We start from the raw sequence: 22772 nt of genomic DNA, 5'->3' as shown, positions 1-22772 counted from the left end.
CCATCAGCAACCAGCCCCAGGACCAGCCCGTCAGCAACCAGCCCCAGGACCAGCCCGTCAGCAACCAGCCCAAGGACCAGCCCCTAGACCAACCCATCAGCAACCAGCCCCAGGACCAGCCCCAGGACCAGCCCCAGAACCAGCCCGTCAGCAACCAGCCCAAGAACCAGCCCCAGGACCAGCCCATCAGCAACCAGCCCCAGGACCAGCCCGTCAGCAAACAGTCCCAGGACCAGCCCCAGGACCAGCCCGTCAGCAACCAGCCCCAGGACCAGCCCCAGGACCAGCCCCTGGACCAGCCCATCAGCAACCAACCCCAGGACCAGCCCCAGGACCAGCCCATCAGCAAACAGTCCCAGGACCAGCCCCAGGACCAGCCCGTCAGCAGCCAGCCCCAGGACCAGCCCATCAGCAACCAACTCATCAGCAGCCAGCCCCAGGACCAGCCCTTCAGCAGCCAGCCCCAGGACCAGCCCTTCAGCAACCAGCCCCAGGACCAGCCCGTCAGCAACCAGCCCCAGGACCAGCCCCTGGACCAGCCCATCAGCAACCAGCCCCAGGACCAGGACCAGCCCCAGGACCAGCTCGTCAGCAACCAGCCCATGGACCAGCCCGTCAGCAACCAGCCCCAGGACCAGCCCATCAGCAACCAGCCCCAGGACCAGCCAGTCAGCAACCAGCCCCAGGACCAGCCCCTGGACCAGTCCATCAGCAACCAGCCCCAGGACCAGCCCCTGGACCAGCCCCAGGACCAGCCAGTCAGCAACCAGCCCCAGGACCAGCCAGTCAACAGCCAGCCCAAGGACCAGCCCATCAGCAACCAGCCCCAGGACCAGCCCCTGGACCAGCCCCAGGACCAGCCAGTCAGCAACCAGCCCCAGGACCAGCCAGTCAACAGCCAGCCACTGGACCTGCCCATCAGCAACCAGCCCCAGGACCAGCCAGTCAACAGCCAGCCACTGGACCAGCCCATCAGCAACCAGCCCCAGGACCAGCCCCAGGACCAGCCAGTCAGCAACCAGTCCTACACTGACCTGATAGCAGCTAGCTTGTCTCTCTGCACTGACCTGATAGCAGCTAGCTTGTCTCTCTACACTGACCTGATAGCAGCTAGCTTGTCTCTCTACACTGACCTGATAGCAGCTAGCTTGTCTCTCTACACTGACCTGATAGCAGCTAGCTTGTCTCTCTACAGCTGCCTGTCTCCCGCTTTCCTCGCACTCTTTAACCTTTGTAGTGTGTGGAACTACAAAATGTCTTGCGTGAACCTGCACAATGTTATTACAATACATTATTTCTATACATTATTCGATACCTTGTAGAAAATGCAGTATTTTCCCACACTCTACCACAGCCAGGTGCACATTGGGGGGAAGGACACAACAAAAAATATCTTTGCATATGTGGCTCCTTACCACAATCAATCAGTATGGCAGGACCAGCCCCAGGACCAACCCGTCAGCAACCAGCACCAGGACCAGCCCCAGGACCAGCCCTTCAGCAACCAGCCCCAGGACCAGCCCGTCAGCAACCAGCCCCAGGACCAGCCCCAGGACCAGCCCGTCAGCAACCAGCCCCAGGACCAGCCCATCAGCAACCAGCCCCAGTCCCAGGACCAGCCCGTCAGCCACCAGCCCCAGGACCAGCCCATCAGCAACCAGCCCCAGGACCAGCTCTTCAGCAACCAGCCCCAGGACCAGCCCTTCAGCAACCAGCCCCAGGACCAGCCCCAGGACCAGCCCCTGGACCAGCCCATCAGCAACCAGCCCCTGGACCAGCCCATCAGCAAACAGCCCCAGGACCAGCCCCAGGACCAGCCCGTCAGCAACCAGCCCAAGGACCAGCCCGTCAGCAACCAGCCCCAGAACCAGCCCATCAGCAACCAGCCCCAGGACCAGCCCCAGGACCAGCCAGTCAACAGCCAGCCCAAGGACCAGCCCATCAGCAACCAGCCCCAGGACCAGCCCCAGGACCAGCCCCTGGACCAGCCCATCAGCAACCAGCCCAAGGACCAGCCCATCAGCAACCAGCCAATCAGCAACCATTCCCTGGACCAGCCCTTCAGCAACCAGCCCCAGGACCAGCCCAAGGACCAGCCCGTCAGCAACCAGCCCCTGGACCAGCCCATCAGCAACCAGCCCCAGAACCAGCCCCTGGACCAGCCCATCAGCAACCAGCCCCAGGACCAGCCCCTGGACCAGCCCCAGGACCAGCCCATCAGCAACCAGCCCCAGGACCAGCCCGTCAGCAACCAGCCCCAGGACCAGCCCAAGGACCAGCCCATCAGCAACCAGCCCCAGGACCAGCCCGTCAGCAACCAGCCCCAGGACCAGCCCGTCAGCAACCAGCCCAAGGACCAGCCCCTAGACCAACCCATCAGCAACCAGCCCCAGGACCAGCCCCAGGACCAGCCCCAGAACCAGCCCGTCAGCAACCAGCCCAAGAACCAGCCCCAGGACCAGCCCATCAGCAACCAGCCCCAGGACCAGCCCGTCAGCAAACAGTCCCAGGACCAGCCCCAGGACCAGCCCGTCAGCAACCAGCCCCAGGACCAGCCCCAGGACCAGCCCCTGGACCAGCCCATCAGCAACCAACCCCAGGACCAGCCCCAGGACCAGCCCATCAGCAAACAGTCCCAGGACCAGCCCCAGGACCAGCCCGTCAGCAGCCAGCCCCAGGACCAGCCCATCAGCAACCAACTCATCAGCAGCCAGCCCCAGGACCAGCCCTTCAGCAGCCAGCCCCAGGACCAGCCCTTCAGCAACCAGCCCCAGGACCAGCCCATCAGCAACCAGCCCCAGGACCAGCCCCAGAACCAGCCCATCAGCAACCAGCCCCAGGACCAGCCCGTCAGCAACCAGACCCAGGACCAGCCCTTCAGCAACCAGCCCCAGGACCAGCCCATCAACAACCAGCCCCAGGACCAGCCCCAGAACCAGCCCATCAGCAACCAGCCCCAGGACCAGCCCGTCAGCAACCAGCCCCAGGACCAGCCCATCAGCAGCCAGCCCCAGGACCAGCCCGTCAGCAACCAGACCCAGGACCAGCCCCTGGACCAGCCCGTCAGCCACCAGCCCCAGGACCAGCTCATCAGCAACCAGCTCATCAGCAGCCTGCAGTAGGAGAAATATGGATGGTTTTCTTGCCCAAGGAATGAGCCACCCAGCATGACTGCCAATGTGATAAGGATGCAACCAGGGCCGACTCATGTGCAAGACATAAAGTCTTCTTTTAAACTGTTCGTCCCAGACACCATCCAGAAAATCATTCTGGACTGCACTAATTTGGAGGGAAGTCATGTTTTTTTGGATGGAAGGAGATGGACCAAACTCATTTACATATATACTTTGGGTTTCTTATTCTCGCTGGGGTTTTCAGATCCAATGGGGAATCCACAGAATCCCTGTGGGATGCAGAAACTGACAGAGAACTTTTCCGTGAAACAATGTCTCTGGAAAACTTCCACATTCTTTCCAGGATTATCCTCTTCGATAACCGAGACACCAGACCAGCTCGGTGGCAGAGAGACAAGCTAGCTGCTATCAGGTCAGTGTAGAGAGACAAGCTAGCTGCTATCAGGTCAGTGCAGAGAGACAAGCTAGCTGCTATCAGGTCAGTGTAGAGAGACAAGCTAGCTGCTATCAGGTCAGTGCAGAGAGACAAGCTAGCTGCTATCAGGTCAGTGCAGAGAGACAAGCTAGCTGCAATCAGGTCAGTGCAGAGAGACAAGCTAGCTGCTATCAGGTCTGTGTAGAGAGACAAGCTAGCTGCTATCAGGTCAGTGCAGAGAGACAAGCAAGCTGCTATCAGGTCAGTGCAGAGAGACAAGCTAGCTGCAATCAGGTCAGTGCAGAGAGACAAGCTAGCTGCTATCAGGTTAGTGCAGAGAGACAAGCTAGCTGCTATCAGGTCAGTGCAGAGAGACAAGCTAGCTGCAATCAGGTCAGTGCAGAGAGACAAGCTAGCTGCTATCAGGTCAGTGCAGAGAGACAAGCTAGCTGCAATCAGGTCAGTGCAGAGAGACAAGCTAGCTGCTATCAGGTCAGTGCAGAGAGACAAGCTAGCTGCAATCAGGTCAGTGCAGAGAGACAAGCTAGCTGCTATCAGGTCAGTGCAGAGAGACAAGCTAGCTGCTATCAGGTCAGTGTAGAGAGACAAGCTAGCTGCTATCAGGTCAGTGTAGAGAGACAAGCTAGCTGTAATCAGGTCAGTGCAGAGAGACAAGCTAGCTGCTATCAGGTCAGTGCAGAGAGACAAGCTAGCTGCTATCAGGTCTGTGTAGAGAGACAAGCTAGCTGCTATCAGGTAGGTGCAGAGAGACAAGCTAGCTGCTATCGGGTCAGTGTAGAGAGACAAGCTAGCTGCTATCAGGTCAGTGCAGAGAGACAAGCTAGCTGCAATCAGGTCAGTGCAGAGAGACAAGCTAGCTGCTATCAGGTCAGTGCAGAGAGACAAGCTAGCTGCTATCAGGTCAGTGTAGAGAGACAAGCTAGCTGCTATCAGGTCAGTGTAGAGAGACAAGCTAGCTGCTATCAGGTCAGTGTAGAGAGACAAGCTAGCTGCTATCAGGTCAGTGCAGAGAGACAAGCTAGCTGCTATCAGGTCAGTGCAGAGAGACAAGCTAGCTGCTATCAGGTCAGTGCAGAGAGACAAGCTAGCTGCTATCAGGTCAGTGCAGAGAGACAAGCTAGCTGCTATCAGGTCTGTGTAGAGAGACAAGCTAGCTGCTATCAGGTAGGTGCAGAGAGACAAGCTAGCTGCTATCGGGTCAGTGTAGAGAGACAAGCTAGCTGCTATCAGGTCAGTGCAGAGAGACAAGCTAGCTGCTATCAGGTCAGTGCAGAGAGACAAGCTAGCTGCTATGAGGTCAGTGCAGAGAGACAAGCTAGCTGCTATCAGGTCAGTGTAGAGAGACAAGCTAGCTGCTATCAGGTCAGTGTAGAGAGACAAGCTAGCTGCTATCAGGTAGGTGCAGAGAGACAAGCTAGCTGCTATCGGGTCAGTGTAGAGAGACAAGCTAGCTGCTATCAGGTCAGTGCAGAGAGACAAGCTAGCTGCTATCAGGTCAGTGTAGAGAGACAAGCTAGCTGCTATCAGGTCAGTGTAGAGAGACAAGCTAGCTGCTATCAGGTCAGTGCAGAGAGACAAGCTAGCTGCTATCAGGTCTGTGTAGAGAGACAAGCTAGCTGCTATCAGGTCAGTGCAGAGAGACAAGCAAGCTGCTATCAGGTCAGTGCAGAGAGACAAGCTAGCTGCAATCAGGTCAGTGCAGAGAGACAAGCTAGCTGCTATCAGGTTAGTGCAGAGAGACAAGCTAGCTGCTATCAGGTCAGTGCAGAGAGACAAGCTAGCTGCAATCAGGTCAGTGCAGAGAGACAAGCTAGCTGCTATCAGGTCAGTGCAGAGAGACAAGCTAGCTGCAATCAGGTCAGTGCAGAGAGACAAGCTAGCTGCTATCAGGTCAGTGCAGAGAGACAAGCTAGCTGCAATCAGGTCAGTGCAGAGAGACAAGCTAGCTGCAATCAGGTCAGTGCAGAGAGACAAGCTAGCTGCTATCAGGTCAGTGCAGAGAGACAAGCTAGCTGCTATCAGGTCAGTGTAGAGAGACAAGCTAGCTGCTATCAGGTCAGTGTAGAGAGACAAGCTAGCTGTAATCAGGTCAGTGCAGAGAGACAAGCTAGCTGCTATCAGGTCAGTGCAGAGAGACAAGCTAGCTGCTATCAGGTCTGTGTAGAGAGACAAGCTAGCTGCTATCAGGTAGGTGCAGAGAGACAAGCTAGCTGCTATCGGGTCAGTGTAGAGAGACAAGCTAGCTGCTATCAGGTCAGTGCAGAGAGACAAGCTAGCTGCAATCAGGTCAGTGCAGAGAGACAAGCTAGCTGCTATCAGGTCAGTGCAGAGAGACAAGCTAGCTGCTATCAGGTCAGTGTAGAGAGACAAGCTAGCTGCTATCAGGTCAGTGTAGAGAGACAAGCTAGCTGCTATCAGGTCAGTGTAGAGAGACAAGCTAGCTGCTATCAGGTCAGTGCAGAGAGACAAGCTAGCTGCTATCAGGTCAGTGCAGAGAGACAAGCTAGCTGCTATCAGGTCAGTGCAGAGAGACAAGCTAGCTGCTATCAGGTCTGTGTAGAGAGACAAGCTAGCTGCTATCAGGTAGGTGCAGAGAGACAAGCTAGCTGCTATCGGGTCAGTGTAGAGAGACAAGCTAGCTGCTATCAGGTCAGTGCAGAGAGACAAGCTAGCTGCTATCAGGTCAGTGCAGAGAGACAAGCTAGCTGCTATGAGGTCAGTGCAGAGAGACAAGCTAGCTGCTATCAGGTCAGTGTAGAGAGACAAGCTAGCTGCTATCAGGTCAGTGTAGAGAGACAAGCTAGCTGCTATCGGGTCAGTGTAGAGAGACAAGCTAGCTGCTATCAGGTCAGTGTAGAGAGACAAGCTAGCTGCTATCAGGTCAGTGTAGAGAGACAAGCTAGCTGCTATCAGGTCAGTGTAGAGAGACAAGCTAAAATTGCAATTGTCTCAGAACAGGGCAGCCCGGCTGGCTCTTGGATGTACACAGAGAGCTAACATGAATAATAACATGAAAAATAACATTAATAATAACATTTATAATATGCATGTCAGTCTCTCCTGGAGGATAGATTGACTTCATCACTACTTGTATTTGTGAGAGGTGTTGACATGTTAAATGAGCTGTCTGTTTCAACTACTGGCACACAGCACGGACACCCATGCATACCCCACAGACATGTCACCGGAGGTCTCTTAAACAGTCCCCAAGTCCAGAACAGACTACGGGAGACACACAGTACTACGGGTTCACTTCCATGTCCCTCGGTTCAATACACTATGTTTACTTAGACGATACCAGTGGATGTATATTTAGTGTCAGATGTCTGGGCCTTTAGCCACCCAATGAGACAGACAGACGGGAGAGTGTTTCTAGGCAACCTGAAAGCAGGAAGAAGAGAGTAATATGATCACCCAGGAACATTGTGTTATCTCCCTGTTTGCATATCATTCCCTCCTTCCCTCCACCCTGCCATCTCCATCCTCCTTCCCTCCATCCCTCCATCCTGCCATCTCTCCATCCCTCCTTCCCTCCATCCTGCCATCTCCATCCTCCTTCCCTCCTTCCCTCCACCCTGCCATCTCTCCATCCCTCCTTCCCTCCACCCTGCCATCTCTCCATCCCTCCTTCCCTCCATCCTGCCATCTCCATCCTCCTTCCCTCCATCCCTCCATCCTGCCATCTCTCCATCTCTCATCCCTCCTTCCCCCCTTCCCTCCATCCTGCCATCTCTTCATCCCTCCATCTCTCCATCCCTCCTTCCCTCCATCCTGCCATCTCCATCCTCCTTCCCTCCATCCCTCCATCCTGCCATCTCTCCATCCCTCCATCCTGCCATCTCTTCATCCCTCCATCTTTCCATCTTTCCTTCCCTCCATCCCCCCATCTCTCCATCTCTCCATCCCTCCTTCCCCCCATCCCTCCATCCTGCCATCTCTCCATCCCTCCTTCCCTCCATCCTGCCATCTCTCCATCCCTCCATCCCTCCATCCTACCATCTCTCCATCCCTCCTTCCCTCCATCCTGCCATCTCTCCATCCCTCCATCCTGCCATCTCTCCATCCCTCCTTCCCTCCATCCTGCCATCTCTCCATCCCTCCTTCCCCCATCCCTCCATCCTGCCATCTCTCCATCTCTCCATCCCTCCTTCCCCTCCATCCCTCTAACATCCTAAACCTGTGGGATCATCTATAAAATAGACTTGTTTTTTGTAAAACATTTCAGTAAGGACTCAGGACCCATATTGGTAACATGAAGGCTAAATCACATTTTCAACATTAGTGTTTCATTAGATTCAGGTTGTCTTGGCAGGAGAGGTGACATTAATAATCACCATTAGATTCAGGTTGTCTTGGCAGGAGAGTTGACATTGATAATCACCATTAGATTCAGGTTGTCTTGGCAGGAGAGTTGACATTGATAATCACCATTAGATTCAGGTTGTCTTGGCAGGAGAGGTGACATTGATAATCACCATTAGATTCAGGTTGTCTTGGCAGGAGAGGTGACATTGATAATCACCATTAGATTCAGGTTGTCTTGGCAGGAGAGGTGACATTGATAATCACCATTAGATTCAGGTTGTCTTGGCAGGAGAGGTGACATTGATAATCTGTTCATTATGTCTTTGTTACCATCCATCTCAGGTCAAGATGTATCATGGGTAATGTTTTTTTATTACGGGTCATTTGATTATGTATCCCCTGGCAGCTGGGACCATATAATGATGTCATCATGTTGATGTCAACATGTTGATGTCAACAAGAGCTTTAGCACCTGGGTCGCCCATAGGTGTGTGTGTGTGTGAGTGTGTGTGAGTGTGTGTGAGTGTGTGTGTGTGTGTGTGTGTGTGTGTGTGTGTGTGTGTGTGTGTGTGTGTGTGTGTGTGTGTGTGTGTGTGTGTGTGTGTGTGTGTGTGTTTTATGCATTTCATACAGATGTGATATTGCTAAATAAACCATTTGCAGCATGGGTGAACACGATTATCTCGTGACACTACACAAAACAGAAGATTACTGCATTGCATCGTAAACATTCTGTAGGCGTTGGTAAATATTATATTAAAATGCATTCTTTGGCAACTACAGACCTACTGTCAACTCCCAAATCACATTCTATGTCCTATATAGTGTACTACTTTTGACCAGAGACATAAGGGAGACTGGTCAATAGTGCTTGTTCAAGTGTAATAGGGTACCATTTGGGACTTAAAGACATTCATATTGCCCCTTCCTCTCACGCTGTATAAACAGTGTCATCTGTTTTTCCGGTGCTAATGGCCCTGCCTGGAGAGAGATTGGTCATTATGGGTCGGTAACATTGACCGGCTCCTGGAGACCGTCAGTTACGCGTGGAAGGTTTTTTTTGGCTAATCATTGATAGATCTGCTGCTGCTAACCCGGGAGCCCGGGGGAAGAGGAGGGGAGAGGTGCTGGAGTTGTCGCATCCAGTTGCGTTTATAGGCTAGCTAGTAACCGGCTGTTTGCACTTCAGAGAGCACAACAACTAGGGACAGTATGCCTCCTAAAGTAGCCTAGCTACTGGTTTTATGGATTATTTAGGATATCGATTTGTATAAGTAAGTCTATAATGGTTTCTATCACGGTAAATGACCTCACTCAACTTAATAACGGCGCGATGCAACTCCCTCGTTTCATGACGTTTGTTCTGGTCATTTCTTGTCAGTTGTACCGGGCAGTCGCGGGTCCGGGCGCTGGGTTGAAGACGTGGGAGAGGTTTAGTAAATTGGACTATCCCGGCGACAAGGCTTTCCTCTACGACACCTTTCCTGACAACTTCATGTGGGCGGTTGGAACGGCAGCTTACCAGGTGGAGGGTGCGTTTGAGAAAGACGGGAAGGGCCTGTCCATTTGGGACACATTTACGCGCGGCGGGAACCGGATAGCTACCGGGGACGTTGGCAGCGACAGCTACCATAACACCCAAAGCGACGTCCGCGCGCTCAAACAGCTCGGGGTCAGTCACTACCGCTTCTCGCTCTCGTGGTCGCGGATATTTCCAAATGGCAGCCGCGGTAGCTACAACGAGATCGGTACCAACTACTACCGGACGCTAATTCGGAAACTGAAGGAGATCAACGTGCAGCCGGTAATTACGCTATATCACTGGGACTTACCTGACAACCTGCAGAGAACCTTCGGCGGGTGGAGCGACCCAGCGCTCGTGGAGCTTTTCCGTGATTATGCAGATTTCTGTTTCCAAACATTCGGTGATGATGTGAAGTATTGGATAACGATAGACAACCCGTTCCTGGTGGCGTGGAACGGGTACGGTACTGGGAAGGTGGCTCCGGGGATCAAGAATGACCCGGACCTGCCATTTAGAGTGGGACACAACCTCCTCAAGGTGAGAGAGCACTAAATCACAGGATCCGTCCAAAATAGCACACTATTCCCTATATAGTGCAATGCTTTTGACCAGGTCAAAAATAGTGCAATTTAAAGTGCGTAAATGGCCATTTAGGACGTAAACAGACTGCACCTGATCAACTCTCTGCGTCAGAGTTTATTCACTGGAATGCCACTGTCGTCATTGGAGGACCACAATGTAAAAAAATACTGTAATTTGTTACAATTGTCTTAATATTCTCCATGATTTAAAATGCATTGTGTGCTTGAATTGAGGTTCTAAATGGTCAAATACATCAAATTAAATCATGTAAAAGCAGAATAATCTAATTTGAAATAAGTCGTTTTGAATGTAAAAAAAAAAGATTTCCATCCCTCTGTCACTTTCTATGCCTGTCTTCTCCCCTCCCACCCTCCCTCTCTGCTCCTCTCCCCTCCCTCTCCTCTCCTCCTCTCCCCTCCCTCTCTCCTCCCCTCCTCTCTCACCCTCCCTCTCTCCTCCCCTCCTCTCTCACCCTCCCTCTCCCCTCCTCCCCCTCCCTCTCACCCTCCCTCTCTCCTCCTCTCCCCTCCTCCCCTCCCCTCCCACCTCCCTCTCTCCTCCTCCCCCCCTCTCCTCCTCTCCCCTCCCTCTCCCCTCCTCCCCCTCCTTCTCTCCTCCTCTCCCCTCCCTCTCTCCTTCTCTCCCCTCCTCCCCCTCCCTCTCCCCTCCCCCCCTCCCTCCCTCCTCCCCTCCCTCTCCCCTCCTCCCCCTCCTCCCCTCCTCTCTCACCCTCACCCTCCCTCTCCACTCCTCCCTCTCTCCTCCTCTCCTCTCCTCCTCTCCCCTCCCTCTCTCCTCCTCTCCCCTCCCTCTCCCCTCCTCCCTCCCAGGCCCATGCTGCAGCGTGGCACCTCTACGACCGCCACTACCGGCGCCAGCAGCAGGGGAAAGTTTCAATGGCGCTGGCCTCCCATTGGATCAAGCCCAGCAGGACACGACGTGAGAGCCTGCAGGCGTGTCAGTGGTCCTTGGACTTTGTGTTGGGTTGGTTCGCCAGACCCCTCTTCATTGATGGAGACTACCCCCCCAGCATGAAGCACAACCTGTCCCACCGCCTGCCCTCCTTCACACAGGCACGTAGCCCGGGGTTATCCTAGACCCAGGACAGCGGTTCTCAACCTGAATACCAGTATAGAGACTAAATCAAATCACATTTATTTATATAGCACTTCTTACAGCTGATATCTCAAAGTGCTGTACAGAAACCCAGCCTAAAACCCCAAACAGCAAGCAATGCAGGTCTAGAAGCACGGTGGCTAGGAAAAACTCCCTAGAAAGGCAAGAACCTAGGAAGAAACCTAGAGAGGAACCAGGCTATGAGGGGTGGCCAGTCCTCTTCTGGCTGTGCCGGGTGGAGATTATAACAGAACATGGCCAAGATGTTCAAATGTTCATAAATGACCAGCATGGTGAAATAATAATAATCACAGTAGTTGTCGAGGGTGCAACAGGTCAGCACCTCAGGAGTAAATGTCAGTTGGCTTTTCACAGCCGCTCATTTAAAATCTCTACCGCTCCTGCTGTCTCTAGAGAGTTGAAAACAGCAGGTCTGGGACAGGTAGCACGTCTGGTGAACAGGTCAGGGTTCCATAGCCGCAGGCAGAACAGTTGAAACTGGAACAGCAGCACGACCAGGTGGACTGGGCACAGCAAGGAGTCATCATGCCCGGTAGTCCTGACGCATGGTCCTAGGGCTCAGGTCCTCCGAGAGAAAGAGAGAATTAGAGAGAGCATACTTCAATTCACACAGGACACCGGATAAGACAGGAGAAGTACTCCAGATATAACAGACTGACCCTAGCCCCCCGACACATAAACTACTGCAGCATAAATACTGGAGGCTGAGACAGGAGGGGTCAGGAGACACTGTAGCCCCATCCGACGATGATACCCCCGGACAGAGCCAAACAGGAAGGATATAACCCCACCCACTTTGCCAAAGCACAGCCCCCACATCACTAGAGGGATATCTTCAACCACCAACTTAGCCTCAACCTGAATACTAGTATAGAGACTAGCCCCACTCTACCACCGCCTCCTTCACACAGGCACGTAGAATAGAATAGGCCCTCACTCTCCGTCCCAAATGGCTATTCCCTCTGAAGTGCACTTCTTTTGATCAGGACCCTGTTCCCTTCAGAAAGTTATATTGTTATCCTATACTGCAACAGATTTAAAGTTATTATCCTCTCATCCCCTCTCACCCCCTCTCATCCCATCTCCTCTCATCCCCTCTCATCCCCTCCCCTCTCATCCCCTCTCATCCCCTCTCATCCCAATTCCTCCCATCTCATCCCCATTCCTCCCATCCTCCCCTCTCATCCCCTCTCATCCCCATTCCTCCCCTCTCTTCTCCTCCCATCTCCTCCTCTCCTCTCATCCCCATTCCTCCCATCATCCCCTCTCATCCCCTCTCATCCCCATTCCTCCCCTCTCTTCTCCTCCCATCTCCTCCTCTCATCCCCATTCCTCCCATCCTCCCCTCTCATCCCCATTCCTCCCCTCTCATCCCCTCTCCTCCCCTCCCCTCTCCTCCCCTCCCATCTCCTCCCATCTCCTCTCATCTCCTCCCATCTCCTCTCCTTTCCTCTATCCAGGCAGAGAGGGATGAGGTGAGGGGGACTGCAGACTTCTTTGCTCTGTCCCACGGTCCTTCTCTGAGCTACCAGCTGATTGACGTCAGTCTCAAATTTGGCCAGATTGAAGTTCTGGACCTGAGGATGCTGCTATACTGGATCAGAGCAGAGTACGACAACCCACCCATCTACATAGTAGAGAGTGGCTGGTAGGTTACTGTCGTGCGTTGTGTCGTGTTATGGAAATATACCACAACTCAGGCTGTGATATGGATGAGATGCAGCTATGTCATGTTATGATATGAACTGTAGTCTATGTTATGTCATGTTATGAACAGTAGTCTATGTTATGTCATGTTATGATATGTTATGAACTGTAGTCTATGTCATGTTGTGAACTGTGGTCTATGTTATGTCATGTTATGAACTGTAGTCTGTTATGTCATGAACTGTAGTCTATGTTATGTCACGTTATGAACCGTAGTCTATGTTATGTCATGTTATGAACTGTACTAATAACAGTTACTACTACATAATAACACAGGGTTGTCCAGGGAGATATCAAGACAGAGGACATAGAGCTCGCCAGCTTGTAATCCCATGAAAGGGAAATGAGTTACCTCTGGCTCGTTCAGCCATTCATATGGGGGAAATTAATGGGGAAATTAATGGGGAAATTAATGGGGTTTTGGGATAAAGGAAAATAAGGTCTGAGGTTAATGATACAGGTTTAGGATATTTTATAGTTTTTTGGTTCTATGAGGTAATATGAGTCCGTTAACATGACCTTTAGGTAATATGAGTCCGTTAACATGACCTTTAGGTAATATGAGTCCGTTAACATGACCTTTAAGTAATATGATTCCGTTAACATGACCTTTAAGAATTATGAAGCCTGTGTGTGCTTTAAGTGCATGTTTTGGAAAGTATTCAGACCCCTTGACTTTTTCCCACATTTTGTTACGTTTCATCCATTCTAAAATGGATTTAAAAAATAAAAGAAATCCTCATCAATCTACATACAATTCAACACAATGACAGAGTGAAAACAGGTTTTTAGATATTTTTTGTTGTTGTTGCAAATGTATTAATATAAAAACTGAAATACCTTATTTTATGTAAGTATTCAGACCCTTTGCTATGAGACTCTAGATTGAGCTCAGGTATCACGGCACGAGGCGAGACGCAGATGCAGACACAGGGGGCAGATGGTTGGAGTCTAATAATATTTATTCATCCAAAAAGCAGGTTATGCAAGAGAATGGTTGTGTACAGGCAAAAGGTCAAAACCAGTTCAGAGTCCAATAGGTAACGAAGGGCAGGCAGATTCAAGGTCAGGGCAGGCAGATTCAAGGTCAGGACAGGCAGGATGATCAGGCAGGTCGGGAAAGTAGTCCAGAGTCAGGCAGGGGTCAAAACCAGGAAGACTATCAAAAAGAGAATAGAAAAGGAGTATGGAGAAAAATACACTGGTTGACTTGACTAAACATACAACACGAACTGGCACAGAGAGACAGGAAACACAGGGATAAATACACTGGTACAGAGAGACAGGAAACACAGGGAGAAATACACTGGTTAACTTGACTAAACATACAAGACAACCTGGCATAGAGAGACAGGAAACACAGGGATAAATACACTGGTACAGAGAGACAGGAAACACAGGGATAAATACACTGGCACAGAGAGACAGGAAACACAGGGATAAATACACTGGCACAGAGAGACAGGAAACACAGGGATAAATACACTGGTACAGAGAGACAGGAAACACAGGGATAAATACACTGGTACAGAGAGACAGGAAACACAGGGATAAATACACTGGTACAGAGAGACAGGAAACACAGGGATAAATACACTGGTACAGAGAGACAGGAAACACAGGGATAAATACACTGGTACAGAGAGACAGGAAACACAGGGATAAATACACTGGCATAGAGAGACAGGAAACACAGGGATAAATACACTGTCACAGAGACAGGAAACACAGGGATAAATACACTGGCACAGAGAGACAGGAAACACAGGGATAAATACACTGGTACAGAGAGACAGGAAACACAGGGATAAATACACTGGGGAAAATCAGCGACACCTGGAGGGGGTGGAGACAATAACGAGGACAGGTGAAACTGATCAGGGTGTGACACTCAGGTGCATCCTGTCTCCATTGATCATCCTTTTTTTAATTTTTTTTATTTAACGAGGCAAGTCAATTAGGAACAAATTCTAATTTACAATGATGGCCAAAGAACAGTGGGTTAACTGCCATGTTCAGAGGCAGAACGACAGATTTTTTACCTTGCTAGCTCGGGGATTCAATCTTGCAACCTTCCGGTTACTAGTCCAACGCTCTAACCACTAGGCTACCTGCCCCCCCCTACACTCTAACCACTAGGCTACCTGCCCCCCTACACTCTAACCACTAGGCTACCTGCCCCCCCTACACTCTAACCACTAGGCTACCTGCCCCCCTACACTCTAACCACTAGGCTACCTGCCCTCCCTACACTCTAACCACTAGGCTACCTGCCCCCCTACACTCTAACCACTAGGCTACCTGCCCCCCTACACTCTAACCACTAGGCTACCTGCCCCCCTACACTCTAACCACTAGGCTACCTGCCCCCCCTACACTCTAACCACTAGGCTACCTGCCCCCCCTACACTCTAACCACTAGGCTACCTGCCCCCCTACACTCTAACCACTAGGCTACCTGCCCCCCCCCTACACTCTAACCACTAGACTACCTGCCGCCTCTACACTAACCACTAGACTACCTGCCGTCCCTACACTCTAACCACTAGGCTACCTGCCTCCCTACACTCTAACCACTAGACTACCTGCCCCCCCTACACTCTAACCACTAGGCTACCTGCCGCCCTACACTCTAACCACTAGACTACCTGCCACCTCTACACTCTAACCACTAGACTACCTGCCACCTCTACACTCTAACCACTAGGCTACCTGCCGGCCCTACACTCTAACCACTAGACTACCTGCCGTCTCTACACTCTAACCACTAGGCTACCTGCCGCCTCTACACTCTAACCACTAGACTACCTACCGTCACAACACTCTAACCACTAGGCTACCTACCGCCTCTACACTCTAACCACTAGGCTACCTGCCACCTCTACACTCTAACCACTAGGCTACCTGCCGGCCCTACACTCTAACCACTAGACTACCTGCCCCCCCCTACACTCTAACCACTAGGCTACCTACCCCCTACACTCTAACCACTAGGCTACCTGCCGCCCCTACACTCTAACCACTAGGCTACCTGCCGGCCCTACACTCTAACCACTAGACTACCTGCCACCCCTACACTCTAACCACTAGACTACCTACCGTCACTACACTCTATCCACTAGGCTACCTACCGTCACTACACTCTAACCACTAGACTACCTCCCACCCCTATACTCTAACCACTAGGCTCCCTGCCGTCCCTACACTCTAACCACTAGACTACCTGCCTCCTCTACACTCTAACCACTAGACTACCTGCCGTCCCTACACTCTAACCACCGGCCTAGTGGTTAGGCGGCAGGTATCCTTGACATCCTTGAGATGTTTTACAACTAGATTGGAGTCCACCTGTGGTAAATGCAATTGATTGGACATAATTTGGAAAAGGCACACACCTGTCTATATAAGGTCTGACAGTTGACAGTGCATGTCAGAGCAAAAAGTGCTCAGGACCTCAGACTGGGGCGAAGGTTCACCTTTCAACAGGACAACGACCCTAAGCACACAGCCAAGACAATGCAGGAGTGTTATAAACTGTAGTCTCTGTTATAATCTGTAGTCTGTTATAAACTGTAGTCTCTGTTATAATCTGTAGTCTGTTATAAACTGTAGTCTGTTATAAACTGTAGTCTGTTATAAACTGTAGTCTGTTATAAACTGTAGTCTGTTAGTAACTGTAGTCTGTTAGTAACTGTAGTCTGTTATAAACTGTAGTCTGTTAGTAACTGTAGTCTATTTTATAAACTGTAGTCTGTTAGTAACTGTAGTCTGTTAGTAACTGTAGTCTGTTATAAACTGTAGTCTGTTAGTAACTGTAGTCTGTTAGTAACTGTAGTCTGTTATAAACTGTAGTCTGTTAGTAACTGTAGTCTGTTAGTAACTGTAGTCTGTTAGTAACTGTAGTCTGTTAGTAACTGTAGTCTGTTAGTAACTGTAGTCTGTTAGTAATTGTAGTCTGTTAGTAACTGTAGTCTGTTAGTAACTGTAGTCTGTTATAAACTGTAGTCTGTTATAAACTGTAGTCTGTTATAAACTGTAGTCTCTGTTATAAACTGTAGTCTGTTAGTAACTGTAGTCTCTGTTATGAACTGTAATCTGTTAGTAACTGTAGTCTGTTATAAACTGTAGTCTGTTAGTAACTGTAGTCTGTTAGTAACTGTAGTCTGTTATAAACTGTAGTCTGTTAGTAACTGTAGTCTCTGTTATAAACTGTAGTCTGTTAGTAACTGTAGTCTATTTTATAAACTGTAGTCTGTTAGTAACTGTAGTCTGTTAGTAACTGTAGTCTCTGTTATAAACTGTAGTCTGTTATAAACTGTAGTCTGTTATAAACTGTAGTCTATGTTATAAACTGTAGTCTATGTTATAAACTGTAGTCTATGTTATAAACTGTAGTCTCTGTTAAAAACTGTAGTCTGTTAGTAACTGTAGTCTGTTATAAACTGTAGTCTGTTATAAACTGTAGTCTATGTTATAAACTGTAGTCTATGTTATAAACTGTAGTCTCTGTTATAAACTGTAGTCTGTTAGTAACTGTAGTCTGTTATAAACTGTAGTCTGTTATAAACTGTAGTCTGTTATAAACTGTAGTCTGTTATAAACTGTAGTCTATGTTATAAACTAGTCTGTTATAAACTGTAGTCTGTTATAAACTGTAGTCTCTGTTAGTAACTGTAGTCTATGTTATAAACTGTAGTCTATGTTATAAACTGTAGTCTGTTAGTAACTGTAGTCTGTTATAAACTGTAGTCTGTTAGTAACTGTAGTCTATGTTATAAACTGTAGTCTGTTATAAACTGTAGTCTCTGTTATAAACTGTAGTCTGTTAGTAACTGTAGTCTGTTATAAACTGTAGTCTGTTATAAACTGTAGTCTGTTAGTAACTGTAGTCTCTGTTATAAACTGTAGTCTGTTAGTAACGGTAGTCTGTTATAAACTGTAGTCTGTTATAAACTGTAGTCTGTTAGTAACTGTAGTCTATGTTATAAACTGTATTCTGTTAGTAACTGTAGTCTGTTATAAACTGTAGTCTGTTATAAACTGTAGTCTATGTTATAAACTGTAGTCTGTTATAAACTGTAGTCTGTTATAAACTGTAGTCTGTTATAAACTGTAGTCTGTTATAAACTGTAGTCTATGTTATAAACTGTAGTCTGTTAGTAACTGTAGTCTGTTATAAACTGTAGTCTGTTATAAACTGTAGTCTGTTATAAACTGTAGTCTGTTATAAACTGTAGTCTATGTTATAAACTAGTCTGTTATAAACTGTAGTCTGTTATAAACTGTAGTCTCTGTTAGTAACTGTAGTCTATGTTATAAACTGTAGTCTGTTATAAACTGTAGTCTGTTATAAACTGTAGTCTGTTATAAACTGTAGTCTATGTTATAAACTGTAGTCTGTTAGTAACTGTAGTTTCTGTTATAAACTGTAGTCTGTTAGTAACTGTAGTCTGTTATAAACTGTAGTCTGTTATAAACTGTAGTCTGTTATAAACTGTAGTCTGTTAGTAACTGTAGTCTCTGTTATAAACTGTAATCTGTTAGTAACTGTAGTCTGTTATAAACTGTAGTCTATGTTATAAACTGTAGTCTGTTAGTAACTGTAGTCTCTGTTATAAACTGTAGTCTGTTAGTAACTGTAGTCTCTGTTATAAACTGTAGTCTGTTATAAACTGTAGTCTATGTTATAAACTGTAGTCTGTTATAAACTGTAGTCTGTTATAAACTGTAGTCTATGTTATAAACTGTAGTCTGTTAGTAACTGTAGTCTCTGTTATAAACTGTAGTCTGTTAGTAACTGTAGTCTCTGTTATAAACTGTAGTCTGTTATAAACTGTAGTCTATGTTATAAACTGTAGTCTGTTAGTAACTGTAGTCTCTGTTATAAACTGTAGTCTGTTAGTAACTGTAGTCTGTTATAAACTGTAGTCTGTTATAAACTGTAGTCTGTTATAAACTGTAGTCTGTTAGTAACTGTAGTCTGTTATAAACTGTAGTCTGTTAGTAACTGTAGTCTCTGTTATAAACTGTAGTCTGTTATAAACTGTAGTCTGTTAGTAACTGTAGTCTGTTATAAACTGTAGTCTGTTATAAACTGTAGTCTGTTAGTAACTGTAGTCTCTGTTATAAACTGTAGTCTGTTATAAACTGTAGTCTGTTATAAACTGTAGTCTGTTATAAACTGTAGTCTCTGTTATAAATTGTAGTCTGTTATAAACTGTAGTCTGTTAGTAACTGTAGTCTGTTATAAACTGTAGTCTATGTTATAAACTGTAGTCTGTTAGTAACTGTAGTCTATGTTATAAACTGTAGTCTATGTTATAAACTGTAGTCTGTTAGTAACTGTAGTCTCTGTTATAAACTGTAGTCTGTTATAAACTGTAGTCTGTTAGTAACTGTAGTCTATGTTATAAACTGTAGTCTCTGTTAGTAACTGTAGTCTGTTATAAACTGTAGTCTGTTATAAACTGTAGTCTGTTATAAACTGTAGTCTGTTATAAACTGTAGTCTATGTTATAAACTGTAGTCTGTTATAAACTGTAGTCTGTTATAAACTGTAGTCTGTTATAAACTGTAGTCTGTTATAAACTGTAGTCTATGTTATAAACTGTAGTCTGTTAGTAACTGTAGTCTGTTATAAACTGTAGTCTGTTATAAACTGTAGTCTGTTATAAACTGTAGTCTGTTATAAACTGTAGTCTATGTTATAAACTAGTCTGTTATAAACTGTAGTCTGTTATAAACTGTAGTCTCTGTTAGTAACTGTAGTCTATGTTATAAACTGTAGTCTGTTATAAACTGTAGTCTGTTATAAACTGTAGTCTGTTATAAACTGTAGTCTATGTTATAAACTGTAGTCTGTTAGTAACTGTAGTCTCTGTTATAAACTGTAGTCTGTTAGTAACTGTAGTCTGTTATAAACTGTAGTCTATGTTATAAACTGTAGTCTGTTAGTAACTGTAGTCTCTGTTATAAACTGTAGTCTGTTAGTAACTGTAGTCTCTGTTATAAACTGTAATCTGTTATAAACTTTAGTCTATGTTATAAACTGTAGTCTGTTATAAACTGTAGTCTGTTATAAACTGTAGTCTGTTAGTAACTGTAGTCTCTGTTATAAACTGTAGTCTGTTATAAACTGTAGTCTATGTTATAAACTGTAGTCTGTTAGTAACTGTAGTCTCTGTTATAAACTGTAGTCTGTTAGTAACTGTAGTCTGTTATAAACTGTAGTCTGTTATAAACTGTAGTCTGTTATAAACTGTAGTCTGTTAGTAACTGTAGTCTGTTATAAACTGTAGTCTGTTAGTAACTGTAGTCTCTGTTATAAACTGTAGTCTGTTAGAAACTGTAGTCTGTTATAAACTGTAGTCTGTTATAAACTGTAGTCTATGTTATAAACTGTAGTCTGTTAGTAACTGTAGTCTCTGTTATAAACTGTAGTCTGTTAGTAACTGTAGTCTGTTAGTAACTGTAGTCTCTGTTATAAACTGTAGTCTGTTATAAACTGTAGTCTGTTATAAACTGTAGTCTGTTATAAACTGTAGTCTCTGTTATAAATTGTAGTCTGTTATAAACTGTAGTCTGTTAGTAACTGTAGTCTGTTATAAACTGTAGTCTATGTTATAAACTGTAGTCTGTTAGTAACTGTAGTCTATGTTATAAACTGTAGTCTATGTTATAAACTGTAGTCTGTTAGTAACTGTAGTCTCTGTTATAAACTGTAGTCTGTTATAAACTGTAGTCTGTTAGTAACTGTAGTCTATGTTATAAACTGTAGTCTATGTTATAAACTGTAGTCTGTTAGTAACTGTAGTCTCTGTTATAAACTGTAGTCTGTTATAAACTGTAGTCTGTTAGTAACTGTAGTGTATGTTATAAACTGTAGTCTCTGTTATAAACTGTAGTCTGTTATAAACTGTAGTCTGTTAGTAACTGTAGTCTATGTTATAAACTGTAGTCTGTTAGTAACTGTAGTCTGTTATAAACTGTAGTCTGTTATAAACTGTAGTCTGTTATAAACTGTAGTCTGTTATAAACTGTAGTCTATGTTATAAACTGTAGTCTGTTATAAACTGTAGTCTGTTATAAACTGTAGTCTGTTATAAACTGTAGTCTGTTATAAACTGTAGTCTATGTTATAAACTGTAGTCTGTTAGTAACTGTAGTCTGTTATAAACTGTAGTCTGTTATAAACTGTAGTCTGTTATAAACTGTAGTCTGTTATAAACTGTAGTCTATGTTATAAACTAGTCTGTTATAAACTGTAGTCTGTTATAAACTGTAGTCTCTGTTAGTAACTGTAGTCTATGTTATAAACTGTAGTCTTTTATAAACTGTAGTCTGTTATAAACTGTAGTCTGTTATAAACTGTAGTCTATGTTATAAACTGTAGTCTGTTAGTAACTGTAGTCTCTGTTATAAACTGTAGTCTGTTAGTAACTGTAGTCTGTTATAAACTGTAGTCTATGTTATAAACTGTAGTCTGTTAGTAACTGTAGTCTCTGTTATAAACTGTAGTCTGTTAGTAACTGTAGTCTCTGTTATAAACTGTAATCTGTTATAAACTGTAGTCTATGTTATAAACTGTAGTCTGTTATAAACTGTAGTCTGTTATAAACTGTAGTCTGTTAGTAACTGTAGTCTCTGTTATAAACTGTAGTCTGTTATAAACTGTAGTCTATGTTATAAACTGTAGTCTGTTAGTAACTGTAGTCTCTGTTATAAACTGTAGTCTGTTAGTAACTGTAGTCTGTTATAAACTGTAGTCTGTTATAAACTGTAGTCTGTTATAAACTGTAGTCTGTTAGTAACTGTAGTCTGTTATAAACTGTAGTCTGTTAGTAACTGTAGTCTCTGTTATAAACTGTAGTCTGTTAGAAACTGTAGTCTGTTATAAACTGTAGTCTGTTATAAACTGTAGTCTATGTTATAAACTGTAGTCTGTTAGTAACTGTAGTCTCTGTTATAAACTGTAGTCTGTTAGTAACTGTAGTCTGTTAGTAACTGTAGTCTCTGTTATAAACTGTAGTCTGTTAAAACTGTATTCTATGTTATAAACTGTAGTCTGTTATAAACTGTAGTCTGTTAGTAACTGTAGTCTGTTAGTAACTGTAGTCTCTGTTATAAACTGTAGTCTGTTATAAACTGTAGTCTCTGTTATAAACTGTAGTCTGTTATAAACTGTAGTCTGTTAGTAACTGTAGTCTCTGTTATAAACTGTAGTCTGTTAGAAACTGTAGTCTGTTATAAACTGTAGTCTGTTAGAAACTGTAGTCTGTTATAAACTGTAGTCTGTTATAAACTGTAGTCTATGTTATAAACTGTAGTCTGTTAGTAACTGTAGTCTCTGTTATAAACTGTAGTCTGTTAGTAACTGTAGTCTGTTAGTAACTGTAGTCTCTGTTATAAACTGTAGTCTGTTAGAAACTGTAGTCTGTTATAAACTGTAGTCTGTTATAAACTGTAGTCTATGTTATAAACTGTAGTCTGTTAGTAACTGTAGTCTCTGTTATAAACTGTAGTCTGTTAGTAACTGTAGTCTGTTAGTAACTGTAGTCTCTGTTATAAACTGTAGTCTGTTATAAACTGTAGTCTATGTTATAAACTGTAGTCTGTTATAAACTGTAGTCTGTTAGAAACTGTAGTATGTTATAAACTGTAGTCTATGTTATAAACTGTAGTCTATGTTATAAACTGTAGTCTCTGTTATAAACTGTAGTCTGTTAGTAACTGTAGTCTGTTATAAACTGTAGTCTGTTATAAACTGTAGTCTCTGTTATAAACTGTAGTCTGTTAGAAACTGTAGTCTGTTATAAACTGTAGTCTGTTATAAACTGTAGTCTATGTTATAAACTGTAGTCTGTTAGTAACTGTAGTCTGTTATAAACTGTAGTCTGTTATAAACTGTAGTCTGTTATAAACTGTAGTCTGTTAGTAACTGTAGTCT

The 22772-nt window shown here is 46.0% G+C and overlaps 1 protein-coding gene across 2 annotated transcripts in view; it reads left to right on the top strand.

Moving 5' to 3' along the window:
- The first annotated feature begins 8998 nt into the window (after window positions 1-8998).
- Window positions 8999-22772, top strand: part of kl (klotho) — a 49707-nt gene continuing 35933 nt past the window's right edge. Inside the window, exons 1-3 of one of the 2 annotated variants that reach the window (XM_055882113.1) lie at window positions 8999-9937; window positions 10813-11059; window positions 12584-12767. In XM_055882113.1, the coding sequence (XP_055738088.1) occupies window positions 9161-9937; window positions 10813-11059; window positions 12584-12767 (1208 nt within the window). In that variant the 5' untranslated portion in view covers window positions 8999-9160. The remainder of the gene's footprint in view (window positions 9938-10812; window positions 11060-12583; window positions 12768-22772) is intronic. The other variant, XM_055882112.1, reaches the window with a different exon arrangement.

This window comes from Salvelinus fontinalis, chromosome 25, assembly GCF_029448725.1.
Source record: "Salvelinus fontinalis isolate EN_2023a chromosome 25, ASM2944872v1, whole genome shotgun sequence".
Taxonomy (NCBI): domain Eukaryota; kingdom Metazoa; phylum Chordata; class Actinopteri; order Salmoniformes; family Salmonidae; genus Salvelinus; species Salvelinus fontinalis.
Note: the sequence above shows the minus strand (reverse complement) of the source record. Positions and strands in the feature narration are given on the sequence as shown.